This window comes from Pteropus medius, unplaced genomic scaffold (assembly GCF_902729225.1).
Source record: "Pteropus medius unplaced genomic scaffold, Ma_sr-lr_union100, whole genome shotgun sequence".
NCBI classification, from domain to species: domain Eukaryota; kingdom Metazoa; phylum Chordata; class Mammalia; order Chiroptera; family Pteropodidae; genus Pteropus; species Pteropus medius.
In genome coordinates, this window is record NW_024347867.1 from 522,342 (window position 1) to 545,800 (window position 23,459).

A 23,459-nucleotide genomic window follows, 5' to 3' on the forward strand; every position below is an offset into this window, starting at 1 on the left:
AGTGTTGGTGAGGATGCAGAGCTACCAGAACTGTTAATTATGATTGATTGAAGTATTAATTGGTACAGCCATTTGAAATACTCTTTGGCATCTATGATCCTGCCTCTTGATGTTCATGCCATTTTGTAATCCTCTCCTCTTGAGAGTGGGTGAGACCTGTGACCTGCCTTTAACCAACAGAATATGGCAAAGGAGATCAGATGTCACCACTGTGAGATTATGTTACATTATACAGGACACTGTCTTGCTAGCAAACTAGCTCTGGAGACTTCTTGCTGGACTGATCAAGTAAGTGGCCATTTTGGGGAAGCCCACATGGCAAGGAACTTTGGGCAGCCTGAAGCAGCTCAGGACAGCTGCTAGGAGCTGAAGTCTCTAGGAAATGAGGATAGCTTCCAGCTGACTACCAGCAAAAAGTTGGAGCCTCCAGATCACAATCATAAAACAATAAATTCTGCCAACAGCCTGAGTGAGCTTGGAAGTGGATTCTTCCCCAGTTGAGCCTCTACATGGGAACTAGCTTGGCTGACACCTTGGTTGCAGTCTTGTGAGATCCTAAGCAGAGGATCCAGCTAAGCTGAGTCCAGAGTCCTGACTCACTGAAATGGTAAGATAATAAATGTGTATGTGGTAATTTGTCACACAGCAATAGAAAACAAATAGGGTGTCCGATATCCATTCCAGCCTCTTAGTGCCTTCCTGTACTACGGAGGCTAAAAAGCTAAAAGGACTTTTCTCAGATTCCCCTGCAACTAGGATTCTGTATATATTATAGACCAATCAGATGCATACTTGTGAGACTTGGATGACAGAAGGAAGGTGGAGGCTATGCTACTGCCATTTCTGCTGATAAAAATTGTTGTTTAGGTGTTTGTTTGTTCTACTGCAATTTAATCACTAGCTGTGGGTACTGAGAGGCTTGGCATCTACTTTGCTGGTGCAAATCATAGCTGGTGGATTATGGCTCTGGAGGCAGCAGCTGTAGTGTTGGCTTTTCATCATGGCAGGAGGAAGTAGCAGTTTCCTAATTGTAGAAGAATCAGCAACTCCCTTGGTGGCCTGGTTCTGTGGTATAGCTTTGGAAGCTGTTCCTGAAAGCTCAATTTAGAGTCAGTCCTCTAGATAATTGTGTAAGCTACTTAATGTCTGCTAATAAATCTTTTCCTGACTTAAACTAATTAGAGTGAATTCTGTCCTCTGCAACTGAATCTTAACGCAGGAGGGAAGTCCTCAAGTGATAACTAAGTGTAAATAAAAGTACATCACAACAAATAATATAGTAATTTCTTTAAGTAAAACATTTTTCATGTTTATTATAACAGATTTATATTTAGCTTTATAAGACAAGTAAAACTACCTTATAATATTTAATTTAATGTATAAGGTGTAATGCACTGGTTCAGTTTAACACAGCTACATAAGATTTTTAATATTAAGAACAACCCATTTGCTTAACAAGGTAGCGACTATAAAACTATGTGTTTAGCTTATTTCTCCTGCAGACTCAGAAAATAAATGCTTGTCTTTTAAACTTGCACGTATAATCTTTTTGCAACTCAAAAATCTCTTTAAGCATTCAATTTTAATTAACCTAGGCTACAATATAATACTAAGGTAGTCATCAATATTCTGACTTTAAAATCATATCAAACAGTAATAACATATGCTCTTAAGAAAGTATCTTTTTTGTAAATACAATTTACAAAATAGTCAACAAAGTATGTGCAATAGTGACTTCGTATATAAGCATAGAGCCCTGTGTCTTTCTAGAGCTACTGCAGTTTTAATTTATCAATCATTGTACAATAGCAGATGTGTGGTACTTCACATATAAACTTATTAAACTCTAAAATGTTTCAGCAAATCGTTTCTGAATTATTTCTATGTGGACTTTCACTGCAATGACTGATACATAAGCAGCATAAGTATATAGAAATTATACATCTAAATCAGATAGTCAAAACTTTTTAGACAGATACCACCAATGCTATACATTACCTTAACAATCATTATACACAAGTAAACTTTATGAACTTGCCAGACTAAAACAACTCAGTCTACCTAATGTAACTTAAAACATGACTGGTGAAAATCCTAGAACCAAAGCAGTCACAAGCTATTCTGAGACAAATACCACAAACAGCAGTGCTCTGAAAAACTTCAAGTAATTTCTCAGTTTAATGAGAGGCCTATACAGTTAATTGAACTATTTCTTAACCCTTCTAAAAAAGCTGGCTTTATCTAGCTTAAGTCCAAATCTAATATTGGTTTCCCTTATATTAGCCGAGCTTTGAGTTCTTGATTTGTTTTTATCAGTAACAGAGTTAGAAGTATGAGTAAGTAGCTTCTGAACTTCTCAGGTAGGGAGAATTCAGAAGTTACTAAAAGACAAAACAAAAAACAAAACAAACAAACAAACAAAAAAACAAAAATAAAACCATTTTATTATTAGAAGACCAGATGAGATTTGCTTTAAAAAGTTAATATTATTTCAGTTAGATAAGTTGAAAATGAGCGCCCGCCATATGGTAATCTTGTGGATAATTAAGGCTATAAATCTAAGAGCCTAGTTTTCTAAAGCTTTCTAATAGGACTGAGGCAATTTGGAAAGCAGCATTTATCAGTTTTACATATCATCATCACTAAAATTCAAACATAACACATTTTCAAATTATCAGTAATTCATATGTAAATAGCAGCACAAACTAGTAATTTCCTTACTAAAAGTGACATAGTGGTGCCCTCCGGTGGTACCAATTAGCATACTCTCCTGATATTGCATATCTTGTGAAGTATAAAAAGTACATTTTTGTTGGAGGATATCAAAATTAGAGGTTACCACAAAGGAATGAATCATTGTTCTTCTAAATATCTTTTTTAAACCTTTAAATACATTGGTAGCAAGATAAATCCCTGATTTCTAATCCCAGAAACTGACAACTAGGAATCTTAGTAAACTTGTCTGATAGGCAATTCCTGTTAAGAGATTTACATCTTGGTTCTAGAACATAACTGAGAGGTTTTTGCATTTTCTATTTTGGCTTTTACATCTATGGGTTTTTCAAAAAACCTCACCAATGCTGGTTCATTCAACAAAGATGCAAGAATCTGTTCAAATGCAAATGACCACTGAGGTTCTTCCTTGAGCAAGGAGGGATCTTTATCCAAGCTGCTCTCTGTTTTCCCCTCACTGGGTCCTCCAGAAGCACAAACTGTACCAGACAATCCTTTGGCTGATGATGTAGGGCTATGTAGTTTCCTTCCAACTTCTTCCATCCTGAGCAAAAGGCTGGTTACAACAGCAATGGCTTGATATAATGATTCTTCTTCAGGGTCTCCATGAAATAAGTTATAAAGGGTCTTCGAAAACTGAATAAATTGTGACTAGAAGACACAAGTTAGAAATATCACATTCGGTGTTAGATTTAGCAAATATAGAGAGAAATTAGAAGTGAATTGTCTCCTATTTAGAATTTGTACCATATAACCCTCACCACAGAAGTTATAAAATTGATGACTGATCCCTGAATTAATCTTGGTTTTAGAAAGATGGGTATCAATCATGAAAAGAATTCCATTTAAGTCATCTCATTTGTTGCCTAAAAGCAGTATATTACTTACATACATACATACATACATATCAACACACACACACACACACACATAATGATTTCTGCACAGTTTGCCTGCCACCATTCCTTCAATGCTAGGTGGAACTTTTAATTAGACAAAGTCCCATATTTCTCTATGTGTGGATCATTCATTCATTAACCAATTTTAATGAAAAGATTAAGATGAGATCCCTTTGGTCTCCTCAAAGGGCTAGAGTGGGTAGCTCAACTAGGACAACTAAACTTTAGGGAAGAATGTTTTGGGACCTATCTAGTAGTCCAAGGTAGCTCTAAAGAGCCCATTTGGATATGTTTCTCTTTAAAGGCTGAGGTGGAGCCCAAGTAGAAAAATAATCTGGATCGTTTGCTAATTGCCCCTGGATAATCTATAAACATTCCCAGAAGATATCTGTCAATTTAAAAAAAAAAATTTCTAACGCAAGAGTCCTATAAGTCAATTCTACCAGAAAAGTTTATCTGTAAATAAAAAGCAAATACAAAAGATATACTTCATAAAAATATATTGTACCAAACTTGTTTTACTTCTTTTTCCATAGTCTGTAGTTTATTTATAAAAAGTTTAGAATAAATACATCTTACTGATTCATTTTAAAACGTATGTATTCAGCTATCAAATTACCTAGTCCACTGAGAAATACTAAATTATTTGATAGTTCTCACATTGGTAAAGTTCTGGGAATCCTCAGTGTCTATACCAATAAATTTTAATTTAAAAAATATAAGAATATATACTGGCTGAGTAGTGTGTAAGAGAGAGATAAGTGCAGAATTCTATCAATACCAGTCATTAGTACATTTTGAGCAGATTCAAATACAAGATATTAGAAAAGAAAAAAAAGAAGAGAGAAAAAACAAGCAAAACCAAAAAAAATCAAATACAAGATATTAGAATTCCAGGGTGTAACCTATTTTAGTAATTTTTTTATTCCTAGTACCTACAATTGGGCATGTCATCTAGTAGGCACTAAAAATGTTTACTAAATAAATAAACATTTCTAATAAAGCTGGAAAGAGAAAACACTGAAATATGTGTATGTGTGTGTGTGCGTGTGCGTGTGCGTGTGCGTGTATGTATCTCCATCTTTTCTATAGGTACAAATGTTGTCACAGCAGAGGACCTACACTGAAACACTAGATGCATTTAAGTGTTAAAAAAAATTTGATCCCCCCCTTCTGTGCTTGTCTGTAACTTAGAAATGATATACAGATTGTTTAACTATTTCTGCAATAGTATGTTAGCTATTTTAGAGTTGAATACATCCACATTCATAAAAATAAAAACAAGAACCTAGAATCTTTTCTTTGAAAGTACTATACCTGATTCATTCTTGGTAAATCCTTAATATTGTCTTCTTTTTTGAAAAGCTCATCCTGCCACTGACTTATGTATGCTTGAATATCAACTTTTCCTTTGCCTGAATGAGGGAAATAAAACCATTTCATAATTGCAAATTAAAACCACAATGAAGTGTCACCTCACACCTGTCAGATTGGACATCATCAATAAAAAAAACAAAAAACAAAAAAAACAAAACAAGTGTTAGCAAGGATGTAGAGAAAAGGGAGCCTTCCTGCACTGTTGGTGGGATTGCAAATTGGTACAGCCATCATGGAAAAATAGTTTGGAGGTTCCACAAAAAGTTAAAAATAGAACTATCTTATGACCCAGCAATTCCACTTCTGGGTCTTTACACCCCCAAAACCAAAATACTAATTCGAAAATATATATGCACCCTATGTTCACTGCAGTACTAATTACAATAGCCAAGGTATGGAAGCAACGTAAGTGCCCAACAACAAACTGGATAAAGAAGTGGTACGTGTATACAATGGAATATTACTCAACCATAAACAACAAAAAAATGAAATCTTACCATCTGCAATGACATGGATAGATCTACAGGATATTATGCTAAGTGAAATAAGTCAAACAGAGAAAAGACAAATGCTATATAATTTCACTTATATCTAAGGAACAAAATAAATGAACAAACAAAATGAAAACAGACTCAGAGATACAGAGAACAAACTGGTGAGTGCCAGATGGAAGGGAAGTTGGGGAGGGGATGGGTGAAAAACAGGAAGGGATTAAGAAGTAAAAATTGGTAGTTACAAAATAGTAATGAGGATGTGAAGTTCCATAAAGGGAATATAGTCAATAATATTATAATAACTATGCATAGTGCCAGCTGAATACTAGACTAATCAGGAGGATCACTTGGCAAATTATATAAACGTCTAACCACTATGCTATATACCAGAAACCAATGTAATGTTGAATCTCAACTTTAATTGAAAAATAAAAATAAATAATAAAAAACCCATTTCATAATAAACAACCCACTATATTTTCCCAAATCTCAAAAAGAATAGTTATGACTGAAAGGTATTTCACTGAGTTATAAGATTCTACCTTTTTTTTAAATTCAGGAAATTATCTGAATATACCTTTTATTGCACCTACTAGCTCTCAGGATACTTCTCTATTTCCATTAAACTAAAACTTTTACTTTGGGAACCTTGGGGACTAGGGAAGATGTGAGGAGAGGCTGAAAAGGATGTATTTTAGATTAAAGAGTACACCCTGGCTTGATGATTTCATGTATATGTTCTCATGCATACTGCTAAGTTTAAAATAGCTTCTATATGATACTCTTAATATGCAAATACTAAAGTGGTCTATGGCGGCTCTTTTTCAGAAGCTGAAAAACTACTTACTCATTCATTCCTTTGAAGACTTTAATCAAGATGATATTAATGTGACATTAATAATTAACTTTAAATCTCTTAGAAAATTAGATGGGTATACTGAACAACTTAGCTGGGGAAGTTGTCATAAATAAATAGATCTTCAGCAATTATTTTTTAACTGTTACTCAAAAATATAAAAAGAATGACAGTCTTTTGGAGAGCAATGTGACAGCCTCTATCAAAATATTAAATGTACATATTCTTGATGATCCAGCATTCTCGTACCTCTATGAATTTATTCTATCCTAAAGAAATGTGTAAAAATATGCTAAAATGTCAGCATAAAAAATGTTTGTGGCAGCATAGTTTGCAATATAAATCATTAGAAACAACCTAAATGTCCATCAGCATTAGGCTATTAAAATAAATTATGGTACAACCAAACAATGAAATACTCTGCAACCATTAAAAATAATAAGATAGATCCAAATGTACTGACAGGAGATATCCATGACACATCACAAAATCAAAAAAAAAAAAAAACAAACAAACTGTAGAACAACATTTATGGACTATTTCTTTTTTTAAAAAAAGAGAGATGTCTATATATGTTTGTGTATATGTAGAAATGGGAAAGGATATAAACCGAAATGTTTTTATGTTTACTTCAGGGTGGTATTGGGTGGGAGTATGAGAACTTCTGTACTGTTTAAATTTCTTTTACAAGGATTATCTATTACTTTTGTAATTAAACATACTTATCTTTAAAATAATCAAATTAAATGATTATGGGTCATTTACTACTATACTTTCTATAACTTCTGAGACTTAAGTATCAAGAGAAGAAAGAATAAATTTTTAAACTAACATGGAGGAACTGAAAAACCATTTGGGACAAATCAATAGCCTTTAAAAGGAATCTGCTTCTCTCTTTTGTGTAGTTAACCATATTTACAAAAATGATAACTTAATATACTAAATGATATTTCTAGATCATAGTACCTTTTTCAGGGCTGGATTTTACTGATCCTGCTTCCTTCTCATTTGCAGGCTTAGAAACTAGAGGGAAAGAAGATAAACACGTTTTGTAAAATATTTAACAAATATCTTTTGAAATTAAAGTATTTTATATAGATTTACAAGCACATGTTCTTTTCTTCAATTCAGCAAGCAAATTTTAGCTGATCTGACCTTCTATCATTAGAAGACCAATTAATTATTCAAGAACTTTTATAGTAAAAAGAACACTAGAGGAAAATCCATATTAAAAAAAATCCTAGAAGGAAGTATACCAAATATTAAGTATTTATTTCTAGGTGGTTTTCTTCTTTGTGATTTTCCTCAAATTAAATTGTATTACGTTCATTATTAGGAAAAAAAATCTTACTAGAAGTCAGAGTACTGAGCTAATATTCCTGATTGTGGAAATAATTCATTGTGAAATCCTGCACAAGTCACTACTCAGTGCCCTTATCTAAACAATTAAGAGACTTGACTAGATGATTTGTACAGTCTCTTCAAAATTACTGTCCAAACACTAATATATGGTAACCATAAACATACATTAATCAGGACTTATCCCTATATAAGACATGCATGTTTATGAAAAAGAAGCAAAGACACAAAAATGACCTCAGAACACTTCCAAATTATGTTTTGGAGACAGACTCATCCCTGTCTCCTACACCTACAGTGATTTATAATAAGTATTCACTCTCTGAATAATAGCTATGTCCTTCAATTATCAAAGATTCTATAGTCTTCATTGTATTTTTAACAAGGCATGAAAATGATCTGATACATTTTAGAAATTTCTGTTAACATAAGTAGGAACAAAATGCACTTTCTTTCTAATTCTTCAGTAAACAAGAACTTCCATACATCAAAACCCAAAATGCTGTTTAGTCAATCAGTCAAATATTTATGGAGTATTTACCATACATTTAGCACTGTGCTAAGTGCTCTGGTAGCACAAAAGAAGAATAAGGTATAATTAACCCAACTTTTACCAGTGGTAGCTGGGTAAAGAATATTTAAGCCTGGAAGAACTCTATGAGTGACTAATCATCAAAAGAGATACCTTTTTGAACAGATATTTACCATGGAGCTGACTGAAATAAAGTAATTCTTCCTCGGAAAGTTCATCTCCCTTTGAAGGGTCCTTGAACTTCACTTCAGTATAAGCTGAAAACAGATAACCCAAATCACATTTACTAATAATGAGGGACAGAAAATATGTCCTTTAATAGGTCAAGTAAATCTGGTGGCAGAGGGTTAAACAATGGGTTTCTGTAAAAGACAGACATGTGAAGAAACGGGGAAGTGGTACTACTGTATTGTATACCAAATAACAAGAAGTACTTGATCACTTTGAGTTCCATTATTTCTCCTACTTGCCTTTTAATAGTTTTCTGAGAGCCATTACAAGTTGAAATAAGAAAATCTGGCATTTGGAAATCTATGAAAATGTGACCTCAGTTATTTAAGATCTTCAATGATAAGGAAAACATGAAGTCGAGTGCTCTAACAGATACGTGTTGTTGTTTTTTTTTTTAATTTTTAATCCTTCTACTGGAAGCATATTAATTACATGACAATATCAGACATTTTAACAGCAACTTGATGTGATACTGTACAGTCCTTCATAATTAAATGATTAAGTTGTTTGTCCTTTGTTTTGCTGTGTTTGTGATCTGAGTGCGTGAAGAGTTAAAGATGGCTTTTAGATTTTTGGTCTGGTAAAGAATGGTTCCTGGCTATCCTGGGAAGACTCTAAAAGAGATCCCAGGTGCAGCTTTTGATAAAGCTGTTTGTTTTTGTGAATTACTTTACCTAAGCTAAAAGATACTTTTTGCCATGTTCCTTTAGTTTAAAGCCTAAGACTGTTTTCTTAAAATATGGATCAGGCCTGCAAAATGTAGTCTCTTAAGGTCAGTAGGAAACACTTATTGTAAACTGGAACAGTGTGGTAACACTGAGGAGTATAGCAGAGTAGAAAGAAACCTGAGCTTTAGAGTCAGACCTCAGTTTGAATTCCAGTTATGTAATTTATTAGCTGTGTGATCTTTGGCAAATTATTCAGTCTTTCTGACTCTTAGTTTTCTTATTGTCAAAACTGCAAGGATAATACCACCTTTCAGGGATATTGTGAGAATTAAATATAAGAATGCATATAAAGTAAATGCCTTGACAGAGCAAGTGCTCAATAAATGGTAGCTTTTGCTTTGTTTCTTTTTCCAAATGTTCACTATCCCTGCTGCCTGGTCTTATTTTTCTGAATAATTTGTAGTGTTTCACGCGTTTTGCAGTTTGTCTGAAGTTAAATTCTACTCTCTACTGATATAACAATAAAAATTCAACATTATACCAATATTCAAATGATAGGTAGTTCTTATATACAAACTCTTGATCATTAAACTGACCACTAACAGGAAGAAAACTTGTTAATCCTTTGTCACAGACACTCTTTCATAGATTTCACTGTATCAGCAAAAGTACTAGTAGTGTGATCCATAGGCCACAATAAAAGAATGACCTTATATCATGTTGGAAATTATGTTATTTGTTAAAATACAATTACATCTGTAATTATACTTGTTAAAATGGAATCAACTCCTGCACATCATAGACTGTTAAACTCTTACCTGGAGGAATATGCAGCTTAAAAAGCAGCTTAAGCTTCTCAGTAAAACTTCCATTGTACATTATATCTGTTCAATAAAATTCAATTGCAAATAGTCACATATCCAAAGAACATTCAATTGATTCCAGCAATAGGTTGATTAAGATATAGATATTAGCTAAGAATAGGAATTCAGAAACCTTCTGTTACTCATGCTAACAGTTAAACGACCACCCGGTCAGCCAGATTCTCTCTTCCTAGTGTGTAAGCAAAATACTCATTATCAGAGTGATAAAATGCTGCTCTCCCTCCCCCCAATCTCATATTTCCTTTTGCTTTTAAATATGGCCTTATGCCTCATTTGAGAAGAAAACTCCTCTTTAAGGGAGCAATCCCTGATAAGAAAACATGCTGGGCTCTCTGGAAAAAAAGAAATGATAGAACTAACTGGTGGCCCATCTACCAGTACAACATGTTTGTTGGATATTTCTCTACTACTTTCCTAGGCTATGTGGTTGGACTTTTTACTTCAGGAGAAAGTCCTCCTGAAGTATCCATTTGCCTGAGTGTAGGAAAATTGGGACATTCTCTTCCTTCGTGTTAACTGTTAAAACATCCATATCTAACAGCTTGCTTTTCTGGAAGGGTTGGGGCTAAATGAGACCAACATACTTAGATTTAGCAACCCACATAGAAGAAGGTCCAGTAATTGCTAAAGCTGGAGACAATGTAACTCAGGCTGATAAAAATCTGACTAAATTGGCAATAATAGGCAATACTAAATATTTCTAGGGGTACTTTCATTTTTTTTTTTTGCTTTAGAAAAGAAAATTGGACATCATCCTACCAATTGCAGAAGAGAATTCTTTGAAGTTTATAAGGCAGTCAGAGTTTTCATCCAACAATCTGAATGTCCATAAAGCTAGTGAGTCTCTGTTTTCAGAATGAGCCCAGGGACTTAAGAAGTGATACAACACTCTGAACTGTTGGCAGTCAATCTGATACTGTTCCAAATATGGCAGACTGGGGTCATGGTGCTTCAAAACTGGATAACTCAAACACCAATAATAAGAAAAAAACAGCTCTTTCTATTAAAAACAAATAAAAAAGGAAAGTCATTAAATCAGAAAAAGTAATTTCATAACAATTTCTTCTTTTAAACATGTCTACTAAAATAATTAAAGATAAAATATTTAAGAGTGGCTGCGGAATGATTCTATTAAAAGAGTATTATTTTTCATTTAAAGAAGAACAGTACCTTAAAGATGACATAAAGTTCATCCAATTCATGAAGGCTCAGTTTCACATCTTGTGATACAACACGCAACTTTAAAAAGATGAAACGCAATTTAGAATTTAACTGTATAGAAAAGTCTCTTTGAATTCATTTCGAAATCTCCCTGTGGCAGAATAAAATATTTTTCTTCTAACTTTGAGAAGGAATAACAAAGGTAAATGCACCTATTTTGCCCTTTAAAAAGGTTGTACATAGACTACAGTTTGAATTCTCCTCTGGTATATGTACTTTGACCTTCATCTCTTCATATCCAGAAATCACTGCCAAAGAACAGCCACTTAATGTCTAAAAATATAAGCAACAGTATTCTAAGTCTCAGTCCATATATTCCTCACTTGCCACATAAGCAATGTGTCAGTTCATCATGTGGGGTTGGCATTAAACACTTTAAAGGCATTAGGAGATATGCATTCCCTTTCTGCGCCAAAAAACGTAATCCAAAAAGTAGTAAGCTTAGAAAATATGTAATTTTATCCTACTCCGTGAAGAATAAGAACTAATGGCACAATGGTTTTGGTATTTAAGAAATTTAAAAGCAAGGGTAAAGATAAAGGCTAAAATTAAAGAAGTGAGAAATATAAAAACCAGTAGATTCAATAAATAATACAAAGAGTTGGTTAGTTGAAAAAATAAGTACAATAGAGAAATATCTTGCAAGTGGGATAAAAGAAAATTACAAATAAACAACTTTGAGAAGGAAAAAGATAATAGAAACATAGTTAAAGAGGTCATTAAAAGTATCCAGCACATAGAAGGTGGTATTAAATATCTGTTGAACGAATTCCATATGCTTTATGCCAATATATCTGAAAGTCTAGATGAAATAAATAATTCTATAGGAAAATATAAATGACCAAAATTAATTCAGGAAGAGGAAGTTCTAAATAGAACTAAAAAGGTAATCAAAGACCTGCCTCCTATCAAAAGGCAGTAGATCCAGATGGTTTTAAAGGCTCATTTCCTCAAAATTTCAAGTAACGAAAATTTCTGTGTGATCTACACTATTACAGAACATAAAAAATGTGACTTATTCCAAAATTCATTCTATGATGTGAGCAGAACTCTAATATGAAAACTAAATTTAACACACACAAAAAGAAAGTAAGAAAACTATAAGGTAATGTCACTTTCACATAAATGTACGGAACCTAGCTAAACTACTTGGCAAAATTATCAACAACATGACTAAAAAGGATTCATTCAAGAATCCAATAGAATTCCAATATTAAGGAGTTCTTTAATATAATTTACTACATTAATAAAATAGAGAAATATACAATCTCAAGATATGGAAAAGTCATTTGATCGAAGTTTAGTCAATATTGATTTTAAAGAAATGCTCCCAATTTTTTAACCTAGAAACTGAATGAAACTCCTTAATTTGATAAAGGGCACCCTTCAGAAATCAACAACCAACATTATAATTAACAATAAAATACTAAAGGTATTCCTATTAAATTCAGGAATAAGACAAGGAAGTCTGTTTCCACTGCTACTATTCAATGCTTCTCTTAAAATGTTTCCCAATACAACAACAACAACACATACACATATCTAAAAGAGGTATAAATATTAGGAAGTGTCAAAACTCGAAGACTAGAAATGATATGCTTATCTATTCATAAAATTTGAGAAATTCAACGAAAAAAATATTAGAACTAATGTCAGTAACATGGCCACTTAATAAAGCAACATATACAAGCCCATAGTTTTTGTATACACTGCAAAAACCAAATTAGAAAATGTCAGAGGGGAAAAATGGCGCAGGTGACAGAGGCTCTGTTCATCCCTCTGGCGACCAAATCAAAGTTGTGATGGAAACAAGGAACAGCAGCAAGGAAAAATCGCCTGGAATCCAGATAAACAAGCTATACAACTAGGAAGAAATCCAAAAAATCGCCCTGCAACGGCAGAAGGTAGGATGGGGCGAGGACATGGGGCTGCCTGGTCTTGAGTGGCTGAGTGAGATGGAGGCTACGGCAGCGGCAGTGGCAAAAGCCTCTTAAAGGGGCTGAGTCCATGAGCGGATTTTCACTGTGACAGACCTGCTCGCTCTGAGAACCAGTGCCAATTGGGCTGTGTGAAAGGAGCACCAGGGACTTACAGGGAGACATTGTCAGAGGGCCTAGGCGAGACTCACTCCATACAAAAGTGCCGGCGATATCCGCTGTCCCCTGTTGAGCCCTCCCCACTCCCAGTACATAGAAACAACACCACCATTGCTGTGAGGTCTTCAGACTAGGTAACAGAGGTCTCTCAGCACAGAGGATTCCCTGAAACCCCGCCTCCCCGAACTCACGGCCCCACGCAAGCCACATCCAGGTGTGTCCTCAGCAAGTCAGGTGCTCCTTGCTGAGATTCACACTGGAGGCAGCCTTGGTTTCTGGTGTTGCGTTTTGTTTGTTTGTTTGTTTTGGTGTAGCTTTTTGAGGTAACTATAAGCACAACATCTGTGGATTGCTTGCTGAATCGTAACAGGTGGTCCCAGAAGGGCAGAGGCTTGGGTTAAACTTGGCCTGCAGCTAAACTCCTCTCAGGACTGTGCCAAGGACACCTACTTCACAAATCTACACTAATAAGACCTAAGAGACTTAGGAGCTTTGCTTCATACATAGAAATAGACACAGAAAGGCAGTCAAAATGGGAAGACAAAGAAGCAATAACCATATGAGAGAAGAAAACAGAGATCCAGATATAATGGAGTCAAGTAATCTAACAGATGCAGAGTTCAAAACACTGGTTATAAAGATGCTCAATGAACTTTTGGGAAGTGTAGAGAACTGCAACAAAGAGATAAAAAACATAAAAATAGAAATGGAAATTATAAAAGGGAACCGGTGTGAAATGAAGAACACATTATCCGAAATGAGAAGTATATTAAATGGAATTAAAAAAAGGAACAAAATGAATAAAGAAAAGGATCAAATGTCCTATCTAGAGGATGGGAAAGCCAAGGACACTCAATCAGAATGGCAAGAGATAAGATGCCAAGACTATAAAAATAATTTAAGGAGCACATGGGACACTATTAAGGGTCAAAATATCCATCTGATCAGCATACCTGTAGAAAATCAAGATGTTGAACAGCTGTTTGAAGAAATAATACTGGAAAACTTTCCTAACCTGGTGAAGGAAATGGACATAAAACCCCAGGAAGCTCAGAGAATCCCTCAAAAACAGGGATCCGAAGAAGCCCACACCAAGACACATCATCATTAAAATGCCAAAGGTTAAATACAAAGAAAGAATATTAAAAAGTTGCAAGAGAAAAGCAGAGTTACCTATAAGAGAACACCCATAAGACTGGCAGCTGATTTCTCAAAAGAAACTATGCAGGACAGAAGCGCTTGACACAAAATATTCGATGTGATGAAGACCCAGGATCTACAACCAAGGATACTTTATCCAGCAAAGCTATCATTTAGAATTGAAGGAAAGATAAAGAGCTTCCCAGACAAAAATAAGCTAAAGGAATTTATCATCACCAAGCCAGTGTTACAGGAAATGTTGGAGGGACTTCTTTAAGAAGAAAAAAACATGTATCGAAAACAGGAAGAATGGTAACAACTACATTCCTATCAATAAGTACCTCAAATGGAAAAGAATTAAGTGCTCCAACTAAAAGATATAGTGGATAAATGGAAAGGAAAATAAGATCTCTACATGTTGCCTATAAGAGACTCACTTCAGATTAAAAGACACACACAGACTAAAAGGGGATGGAAAAAGATATTACATTGATGGACCTAGAAGGTATTTAAGTCAGACAGAGAAAGAAACACTATATGATTTCTCTTATATGCGGAATCTAAGGAATAAAAAGAACAAACTAATCAAAAACAGACTCACAATTATAGTGGACAATTTGGTGATGGAAAGAGGAGAGGGGGGCTTGGGAGATGGGGGAATGAGGTGAAGGGTTAAAGATGTACAAATTAGTAGCTGATGGATGGTCACGGGGATGAGGAGCACAGTATAGGGAATGCAGTTAGCATTAATATGCTGGCTAGGTGGAGGGTCACGGGAGGGAGGGAGTAATTGGGAGGATTGTTTTATAAATTATATAGATTCTAACCAATGTACTGTATACTTCAAACTAAAATATTTTTTTTAAATTAGAAAATGTAAAGGAAAAAATGATTTAATTCATATTAACAACAAAATCATCAAATGCATAGGAGTAGATAAACCCAGCAAGAAATGTATAAGACCCATATGATAAAAACTATAAATACTTACTAAAGTATATCTAAAAATACATCATTAAAATGGATGTTAGAAACTTTTCAAAAGCCTTACCAGATTTCAAAATGGACTATAAAGCCACAGTAATTAAAACAGTGTGGTGGTGTTGCTGAAAAAAGAGACTCCAGAAATAAATTCATGTATGTATATAAGTATTTAGCATATGAAAAGGGCAGAGTACAGTAAGGATGGACTATTTAATAAATGGTATTCAAACAATGGGCTGTTTCAGTTGAAAAAAAATACCATTAGAGTCCTATCTCACACTACAAATGAAATATATACTTTAGGTGTATTAAAAATGTAAATATTCATGCTAAGTGAAATAAGTCAGATAGAAAAAGTTGAAAATCACATGGTATCACTTATATGTGGGATATAAACCTAAAAACAACAAATGAACAGGACAAACAGAGACTCATGGTCATGGACAATAGACTAGTGGTTACCAGAGGGGAGTGGGAAGGGGTGGGGAGAGGGGAAAGGTAGACAGGGTAAAGGGGGTCAAATATGTGGTGACAGAAAAAAATCTAACTGGGAGGTGAACACACAGTGTAAACATATATATATGCCCTACTGTTAAAGTGTACGGCTGAAACTTATTGGATTTCGTTAACCAATGTCACCATAAAAAAAAAAAAATAATAATAAATGCATATGATTTTGAAAAAAAACAAACATATTCTGAATACACTCTAAAGAAAATTGGAAAATGATGAAGGGGAAATACTAGCCACAAATATAACTTATAAAGAATTAATATCACTTATATAAAGCTCCTACAAATCAATAAAAGACAAACAACCTCACCAAAAAATGGGCAAAGGCTACAAACAGGCAATTAAGAAATGAAAAAGGCTAATAAACATGATCAGTGAAATAAAAAGTATGATTTGATTTTTTATCTATCAAATTGGTGCAAGTTAAAGATTTTAAATATCTAATGCTAGTGGAAGTGTGGGGAAAAGGGAATTCTTATACACTGTGGGATTATAATTTGGTATGAATCTTTTAGAAGATAATTTGACAGGACCTGACATTTTTTAAATTCAAAAAAAAATTTTATTTTTTAAGCATTTTTAAAATATTTAAAAAAATTTTTTCAGTTATAGTTGTCATACAATATTAATTAGTTTCAGGTGTACAACATAGTGATTAGACATCTATATAACTCACAAAGTGATCATCCTGATATATTTAGTGCCCCTCTGACACCGTACATAGTTATTACAATATTATTGGCTATATTCTTTAACTTATACTTTCTACCTCCATGACTATTTTGTAACTACCAATTTGTACTTCTTAAACCTGTCCCCCTTTTTCACTGGTCCCCCAAACCCCTCCCTTCTGATAACCCTTAAAATGTTCTCTGTATCTATACATTTGTTTTTTGTTTGCTTTGTTCTTTAGATTCCACACATAAGTGCAATCATATGGCACTTGTCTTCCTCTATCTGACTTACTCCACTCAGCACACTACCCTCTAGGCCCATCATGAAATATCTTTTTCCATCCCTTTACTTTCAGTCTGTGTGTGTCTTTAGACCTGAAGTGAGTTTCTTATAGTCAGCATTTGGAAGAGTCTTGTTTTCTCATCTACTCAGTTACCCTATCTTTTGATTGGAGTATTTCATTCTTTTTCATTTGAAGTACTTGTTGATAGATATGTAGTTATTGCCATTCTTTACTTAGACTTTTGATACATTTTTTTTTCTTTTTTTTTAAAGAAGTCCCTCCAACATTTCCTGTAATACTGGCTTGGTGGTGATGAACTCCCTTAGCTTTTTCTTGTCTGAGAAGCTCTTTATCTTTCCTTCAATTCTAAATGATAGCTTTACTGGGCAATCTTGGTTGTAGGTCCTCGGTTTTCATCACTTTGAATATCTCGTGTCAAGCCTATGGGCACTCCCTTGTATGTAACTAATTGCTTTTCTCTTGCTGCTTTTAAGATTCTCTCTTTGTCTTTAACCTTTGGCATTTTCATGATGATGTGTCTTGGTGTGGGCCTCTTTGGGTTCATCTTGTTTGGGACTCTCTGTGCTTCCTGGAGTTGTAGTTCTATTTACTTCACCAGGTTAGGGAAGCTTTCCATCATTTCTTCAAACAGGTTTTTCAATTCCTTGCTCTATCTCTTCCCCTTCTGGCACCCTATGATTCAAATGTTGTTACGCCTTAAGTTGTTCTAGAGGCTTCTTAAACTCTCTTCATTTTTTTGGCTTCTTTTTTCTTGTTGCTTTTCTGATTGGGTGTCTGCTACCCCATCCTGTATGTCACTGATTTGATCATTCATTTCATCCCCTCTGTTGATTCCCTCTAATATACTCTTCATCTCAGATTTGTATTCTTCATTTCTGACTGGTCCCCTGTTATGTTTTCCATCTCCATTTTTTTTTATCTCTTTGTTAAAGTCCTCACTGAGTTCATCTACCCTTCCCCTAAGTTCCTTGATCGTTCTTATAACCAATGTTTTGAACTCTGCATCTGTTATATTCCTTATCTCCATTTTGGTGAATTCTTTTCCCGGAGCTTTGTTCTTTCCTGTGGGACATACTTCTTTCCATTTGTCTCCCCATTTTGGCTGCCTTCCTATGCCTGTTTCTATGTATTAAGTAGAGCTCCTAAGACTTCTGGTCTCAGTAGAGTAGCTTTATGAAGTATGTGTGCTGTGGGGCCCAGTGGCACAACCCTGGGAGGGGTCTAGCTGCAGGCCAAGTTCAGCCACAGCCTGTGCATCCCCAAGGCCACCAGGGAAGAGTCACCACGCAATCCGCAGATGGCTGCCACCATGCTGGCCTTGCTTATAGGTGCCTTGAGTGGCCAAGTCAGAAATCAAGGCCAGCTGTCACTAGTGAAGGGCTTGGGGCTGCTCAACAAGAGGTGCAGGGCACGCCAAGGCCAGATACTGCTGCTTTGGGTTTTGTGAGCCTTTGAGAGAGTTTATGAAAGTTCGCAGCAGGAGCCAAGACAGCCCATTTGTATGGAATAAATCACTGGAAGTGGCTTAGGTGGGCAAACAAGTTGGGAGAGGCGGAGTCTCAGGGAATCCCCTGAGTGGAGCGACCTGTGTTATCCAGGTTAATGGCACCTATGTCTACAGGCTAGGAGAGGGGAGGGCTCAACAAAGGAACAATGGCTTTTGCCAGAACCTCTGTCCTGGAGAAAGCCGCCCTTCCAGCCCTTGCCCTGAAGCCCAACAACTCAGTTCCTCCCTGTGTCCCTGGCACCCCTCAGGCAGCTGCCCCAGCACTAGAGCTCAGAGTGAATGAGTCCATCAGTGAGTAAGGCTGGGCATGGGCCCTTTAAGAGGAATGTCTGTGACTCCTGCAGCCTTCTGTCTCCCTCAGCTGCAACCTCCACTAGTTTTCACAGTCAGAGGTTGTGGGGACTTCTCTTCCTGGCACTGGAACCCTCATCTAGGGAGCCCAGTGTACAGTTGGGACTCCTCACTCCTCAGGTGGGGGAAGGGGCTCTGCAGCCAAGATAGCCCTCCTGATTCTAGATCGCCACACGCAGTTGTGGAACTGGGCCATTTTGCCTCTCCACCCCTCCTACCATTTTGAGGTAACCTGTTATTTGAGGTGACCTAGGTGTGGAGCTTCTGCTCAGGCAGACCTCAGGAGACTCTGTGTACTGGTTGCTCTGTAGTTTCGTTGAAATTTTGGTGTGGTCACTAGAGGAGGTGTGCATAGCCTCTACCTTCTACACCATCTTGTAAAGAGTCCCAAGACCTGTCATTTTTAAATGGGCAAACCCTTTGACCCAGCTTGCACTTCCAGGAATCCACCTTACAGAAGTACTCCTACAAATGTGTACGAATAAATAGGCAAGGATGCTTGGATAAGGTATTACTTATAAGAGCCAAAAAAATAATACTAAATGTATATCTACAAGGAATAGTTAAATAAAGAATAGCATATCTCTACTATGGTATACTCTTCAGTACATTAAGGAAACTGAGGTAGATCTGTATGTACTGACATGTAATGATCATGATATACTTTTGAGTGAAAAAAGTAAGTTGCAGAACAAGGTGACTGGTATGATTTCATTTAAAAAAAAACTATATTAACCCCCCCCATGAACATTTATGTCTATAGATACACAGAAAAAAGGTCTATAAGTATATATGCCGAGTCACTTTAATACTGGTTCTGGGGTAGGGAACCTTTACTTTTTTACATTTCTGGAATGTTTGAATAATTTATAATGCACATGTATTACTTCAGTATTATCTGAAAAGTTTATAAAAACTAAAACAAGAGGGGCTCTATGCTAATTATGTCATAGTAACTTCACTGATCTAATTGAAATCTAAACATGGAATCTTCAGGAATGTTCGTCTTCTCAGAGTTGTACCTCCAAGGACTTAGCCTTTAAAAAGTAGATTTACAGAAACAATACATGCAAATGATGAACACTCAAACAGCACAGAAGGATATATACAGCAAAGTAAAACTCTCCCTCTTCTGGTTAGCAATCTATTAATTCCATTCACCAGAGGAAACCAATGTTAACAGCTTCTTATGTAGTCATCCAAATATTAAAAAGGAGACACTACCCTGAACAAGCCCGATCCCATCTGATCTTGGAAGCTAAGCAAGGTCAGGCCTGGTTAGTACTTGGATAGGAGACCGCCTAGGAAGACCAATGCTATAGGTGTAAAAAATAAAAATAAAAAATAAGTAAATAAATAAAATAAAAAGGAGACACTAAAAACACATTGTTTTATAGCTTTTTCACTTTATCTTAGGTACCCCAGGATAGTAATATGTATTAGTGGCTTTAACTATTATGTAGGTCAGCTGTTCTTAATGATAAATCACATCATAAATATGTTATGCTTAAATGTCTATATCATAGCAGTCACTATCGAAGGTCAAGTAACACAAAACATGTTGAGAAACCAGCATAATTTAATTAGAATAAAATAACTTATTTCCTCTCAAAAATTTATAGTAAGCTAAGCTGTGGCAAAAATCTAGCTCAAAAGTTTAGTTATTTTTATTTTCTTTACATAGAACAATTTTTTAAAGGAAGCTGAAGAAAATATTATACCAATTAGTTTTTCTCCTTTGGGTGGATACTCACCACATTCTGCTTTGTTGTTTCCTCTAGGGTCTGTATCACATACAATCTACTTCGACAGCGCATGCTGTGTATATCTTCACAATGAATACTACCATATTTCTGCAAGAAATATGATTTCAGTAGATACTCATTCATAATATTTACTTCTCTTACAAGTGAATTTCATGAGACTCAATTCTCAGAGGCCTTGGTTCCACTTGTAGCTATTTTCTTAACTTGTTCAGCGATTATGCAAAATTTTACTTTCCACGTTTTTCTACATATTCACTGAAGAGAATACCATTTACTATGTGTCTAGACTAACTTCAAGAACGTTGGTAAAATTTTTAGACTCCAAGAAAAGAATAATTTTCACTTTTTTTATACAGTGATATTTAAATGTGGTCATTATTTGTGAAAATAAATGAATACAGTTTTATTTAATGGAAGCAGAGTAGGCTATATAACTTAGGAATAGTTCACAACACTCGTTTTTAAAGTGAAGTCGTATTTTAAATTACATCTTTACTTGTATTATTATCTTACTCTTAATATACTACTAAAGATATAACTATAGTATAGTGATCATTTTAAATGCTATGTAATTATATTTATGGTATTAAAAAACTTACCTCATTTGACTCTCTAATTAAATCTGTAATATCCACTCTAATATGACTGCTTTTTTCATCACTCACATTTGAACCCTGCTGAAGAGTTGAAGGCAATGGGCTATCCTTATTAGTGACACTGTCAAAGAACCTGCCGAAAAGCGAAAGTAATATAAGAATTAGTAGAAGTAAAATAGGAGAAAATGACAGCTAATTTCTCCCTAGTTAGAGGTTAATTTCAACTGAGAGGACAAGAGTTAGCATTAAAAGAAGTGGAATTTGAAGATGGTATGGAATTAGGAAAATACAGAAGTGGTGAATGAGATGAAGAAATTATTTGAGGCAGAGAGGAGAGTGTGATAGAAGCAAACATACTCAGAGAGTACTCAGCAAATACCAGATAGCCCAGTCAAGATAGAATATGGGGTATGTTAGAGGCATGTAAGGAGAAATAAGTTAAAAATAGGTACATTGAGGTCTTCACATAGTGAATTCTAAATGCTAGAGTGAGGCATTCATATTTTACTCTGTACATAATGGAATCTGATGCACCATTTACAACACTCATTCATTTAACATATGCATACATTGTGTGTATACACACAGATACACCACATGTGCTCCAATACAAAGCAGCATTCAAAGGAAATAAAGCTCAGCCTACCTGATTGAAAATGCTTGGAAACCAGAACAATTTCCCCCACTGGATATTTAACATTATCAATTACCTTTACCCCTTCAAATTACTTTTATACAGTGACACTTAATAGCTCAAACTGGGACTATGAAAGTTCCGGCATAATGAATCAACAATATTAGTGGCTTACTTCAAAGTGATTTACTTTGTTATATTCTATTTGAAAACAGAGGAGTGGACTTTAGACCTAGCTTTTCCATTCAACTAGTTTTGTGACCTTAAGCCAATTGTTTCAAGTTTCTAGGGCTTCGTTTCCTCATGTGGAAAATAAGGAGACTGAACAACATAACTCCAAGGGGCTCTCAAGATTTAAATATTGTGGTTCTTATAGTACCTGTTTAAAGCTGTTACAGCTTCGGCATCATCTTTACATGCCAGTAGTTTGTCTAAATTATAGTCAAGTATTGCCAATCCCAGTTGTAAAATGGCCTTTATTCCGTCATAGAAGAAACAATCTACCACATTCACTGCACTTTCAATAGGTAGCACACTAATAAAAAGTGTGAGGAACCAGGAAAGAGAAACTGAGGAAAAGAATGTCATATCGGTTATGTGTTCTGTCAGCTGGGGAAGATGATCCCTGATAAGTTCTTCAAAGACGGCCTGATCTACCAAGGCACCTGGAGAACATAAAAAGAAGTTTAAAAATGGACACCTTTCAAAAGGACTTGTTTCTGATATTTCCCACTTCTATTAGTATACTGATATATCTAATTTCTCTTCTTTAAATTATGAACTTCTTCAGTGCCTTTTCTATATTTCACATATCTCCTTATCTGCTAGCAGTGTCTTGCATGAAGAAGCACTTGAGAAACTCAATTCAAATTCGTTTGAACAATTATTTATTGAATTATTATATGTAAAAATCTGTAATAGGTGATATAAGAGAGACACCAATTAACGAAATGGTCTCATCTTCAAAAACCATAATATCTAGTAGAATTTAAAATAAAAACACAGATAACTACAATGAAAGACAATAGAATCAATGACTTAACCATGATACTGAAGGCTTGTGGGGGTACAAAGAAGAGACCACCTATGGTTTTAAAGTAGGGGACTATAGTGTAAACATTTGATGACTGAAGAAAATATTACACAATTAAGAAACCAAGAACTTGATCCTTCTTTCAAACCTTGCAAATATCTATATAATTCACAGAAATGTGAATTGATATAATCATTTAATCTGATTAAAATAACTCGCTCCACAAGAAATTACTAAAAATTTTCCAGTAGCTCACAATGCTTCAGATTACCATTGTTTTAGCAATATGAAGATAGTAAACTTCTTTTATTAAGAGACAGACCAGGTACTTTATTTTTTTAAAAAGCAAAATATTAAATAATCTTCCCAATCACTGCCCAGTACAAAAAGTTCTCCTTTGAGTATGTCAGTGAATGTAACATTTTGATATTGCTTGCATTTTATATATTTTAAAACCTAACTGATAAGTTCTTCCATTTGATAGGTATATCAACAGGCATACACATTATTTGGAAAAGAAATATGTGTTTGTATATGTTTATGTGTTTTTTTTTTTTTTTACCAATAATTCGATGATTAAAATAATCAGGCAACATTCGTTCACAC

The 23,459-nt window shown here is 34.9% G+C and overlaps 1 protein-coding gene across 1 annotated transcript in view; it reads right to left on the reverse strand.

The window, feature by feature from the left end:
- Positions 1-2,424: 2,424 nt before the first annotated feature.
- Positions 2,425-23,459, reverse strand: part of TBC1D8B (TBC1 domain family member 8B) — a 59,893-nt gene continuing 38,858 nt past the window's right edge. Inside the window, exons 9-19 of the mRNA XM_039879067.1 lie at positions 23,416-23,457; positions 22,200-22,485; positions 21,190-21,319; positions 20,579-20,677; positions 11,204-11,272; positions 10,793-11,033; positions 9,968-10,033; positions 8,424-8,507; positions 7,326-7,382; positions 4,950-5,047; positions 2,425-3,384 (exon numbers count right to left, since the gene is read on the reverse strand). Of these exons, the coding sequence (XP_039735001.1) occupies positions 2,989-3,384; positions 4,950-5,047; positions 7,326-7,382; positions 8,424-8,507; positions 9,968-10,033; positions 10,793-11,033; positions 11,204-11,272; positions 20,579-20,677; positions 21,190-21,319; positions 22,200-22,485; positions 23,416-23,457 (1,568 nt within the window). The 3' untranslated portion in view covers positions 2,425-2,988. The remainder of the gene's footprint in view (positions 3,385-4,949; positions 5,048-7,325; positions 7,383-8,423; positions 8,508-9,967; positions 10,034-10,792; positions 11,034-11,203; positions 11,273-20,578; positions 20,678-21,189; positions 21,320-22,199; positions 22,486-23,415; positions 23,458-23,459) is intronic.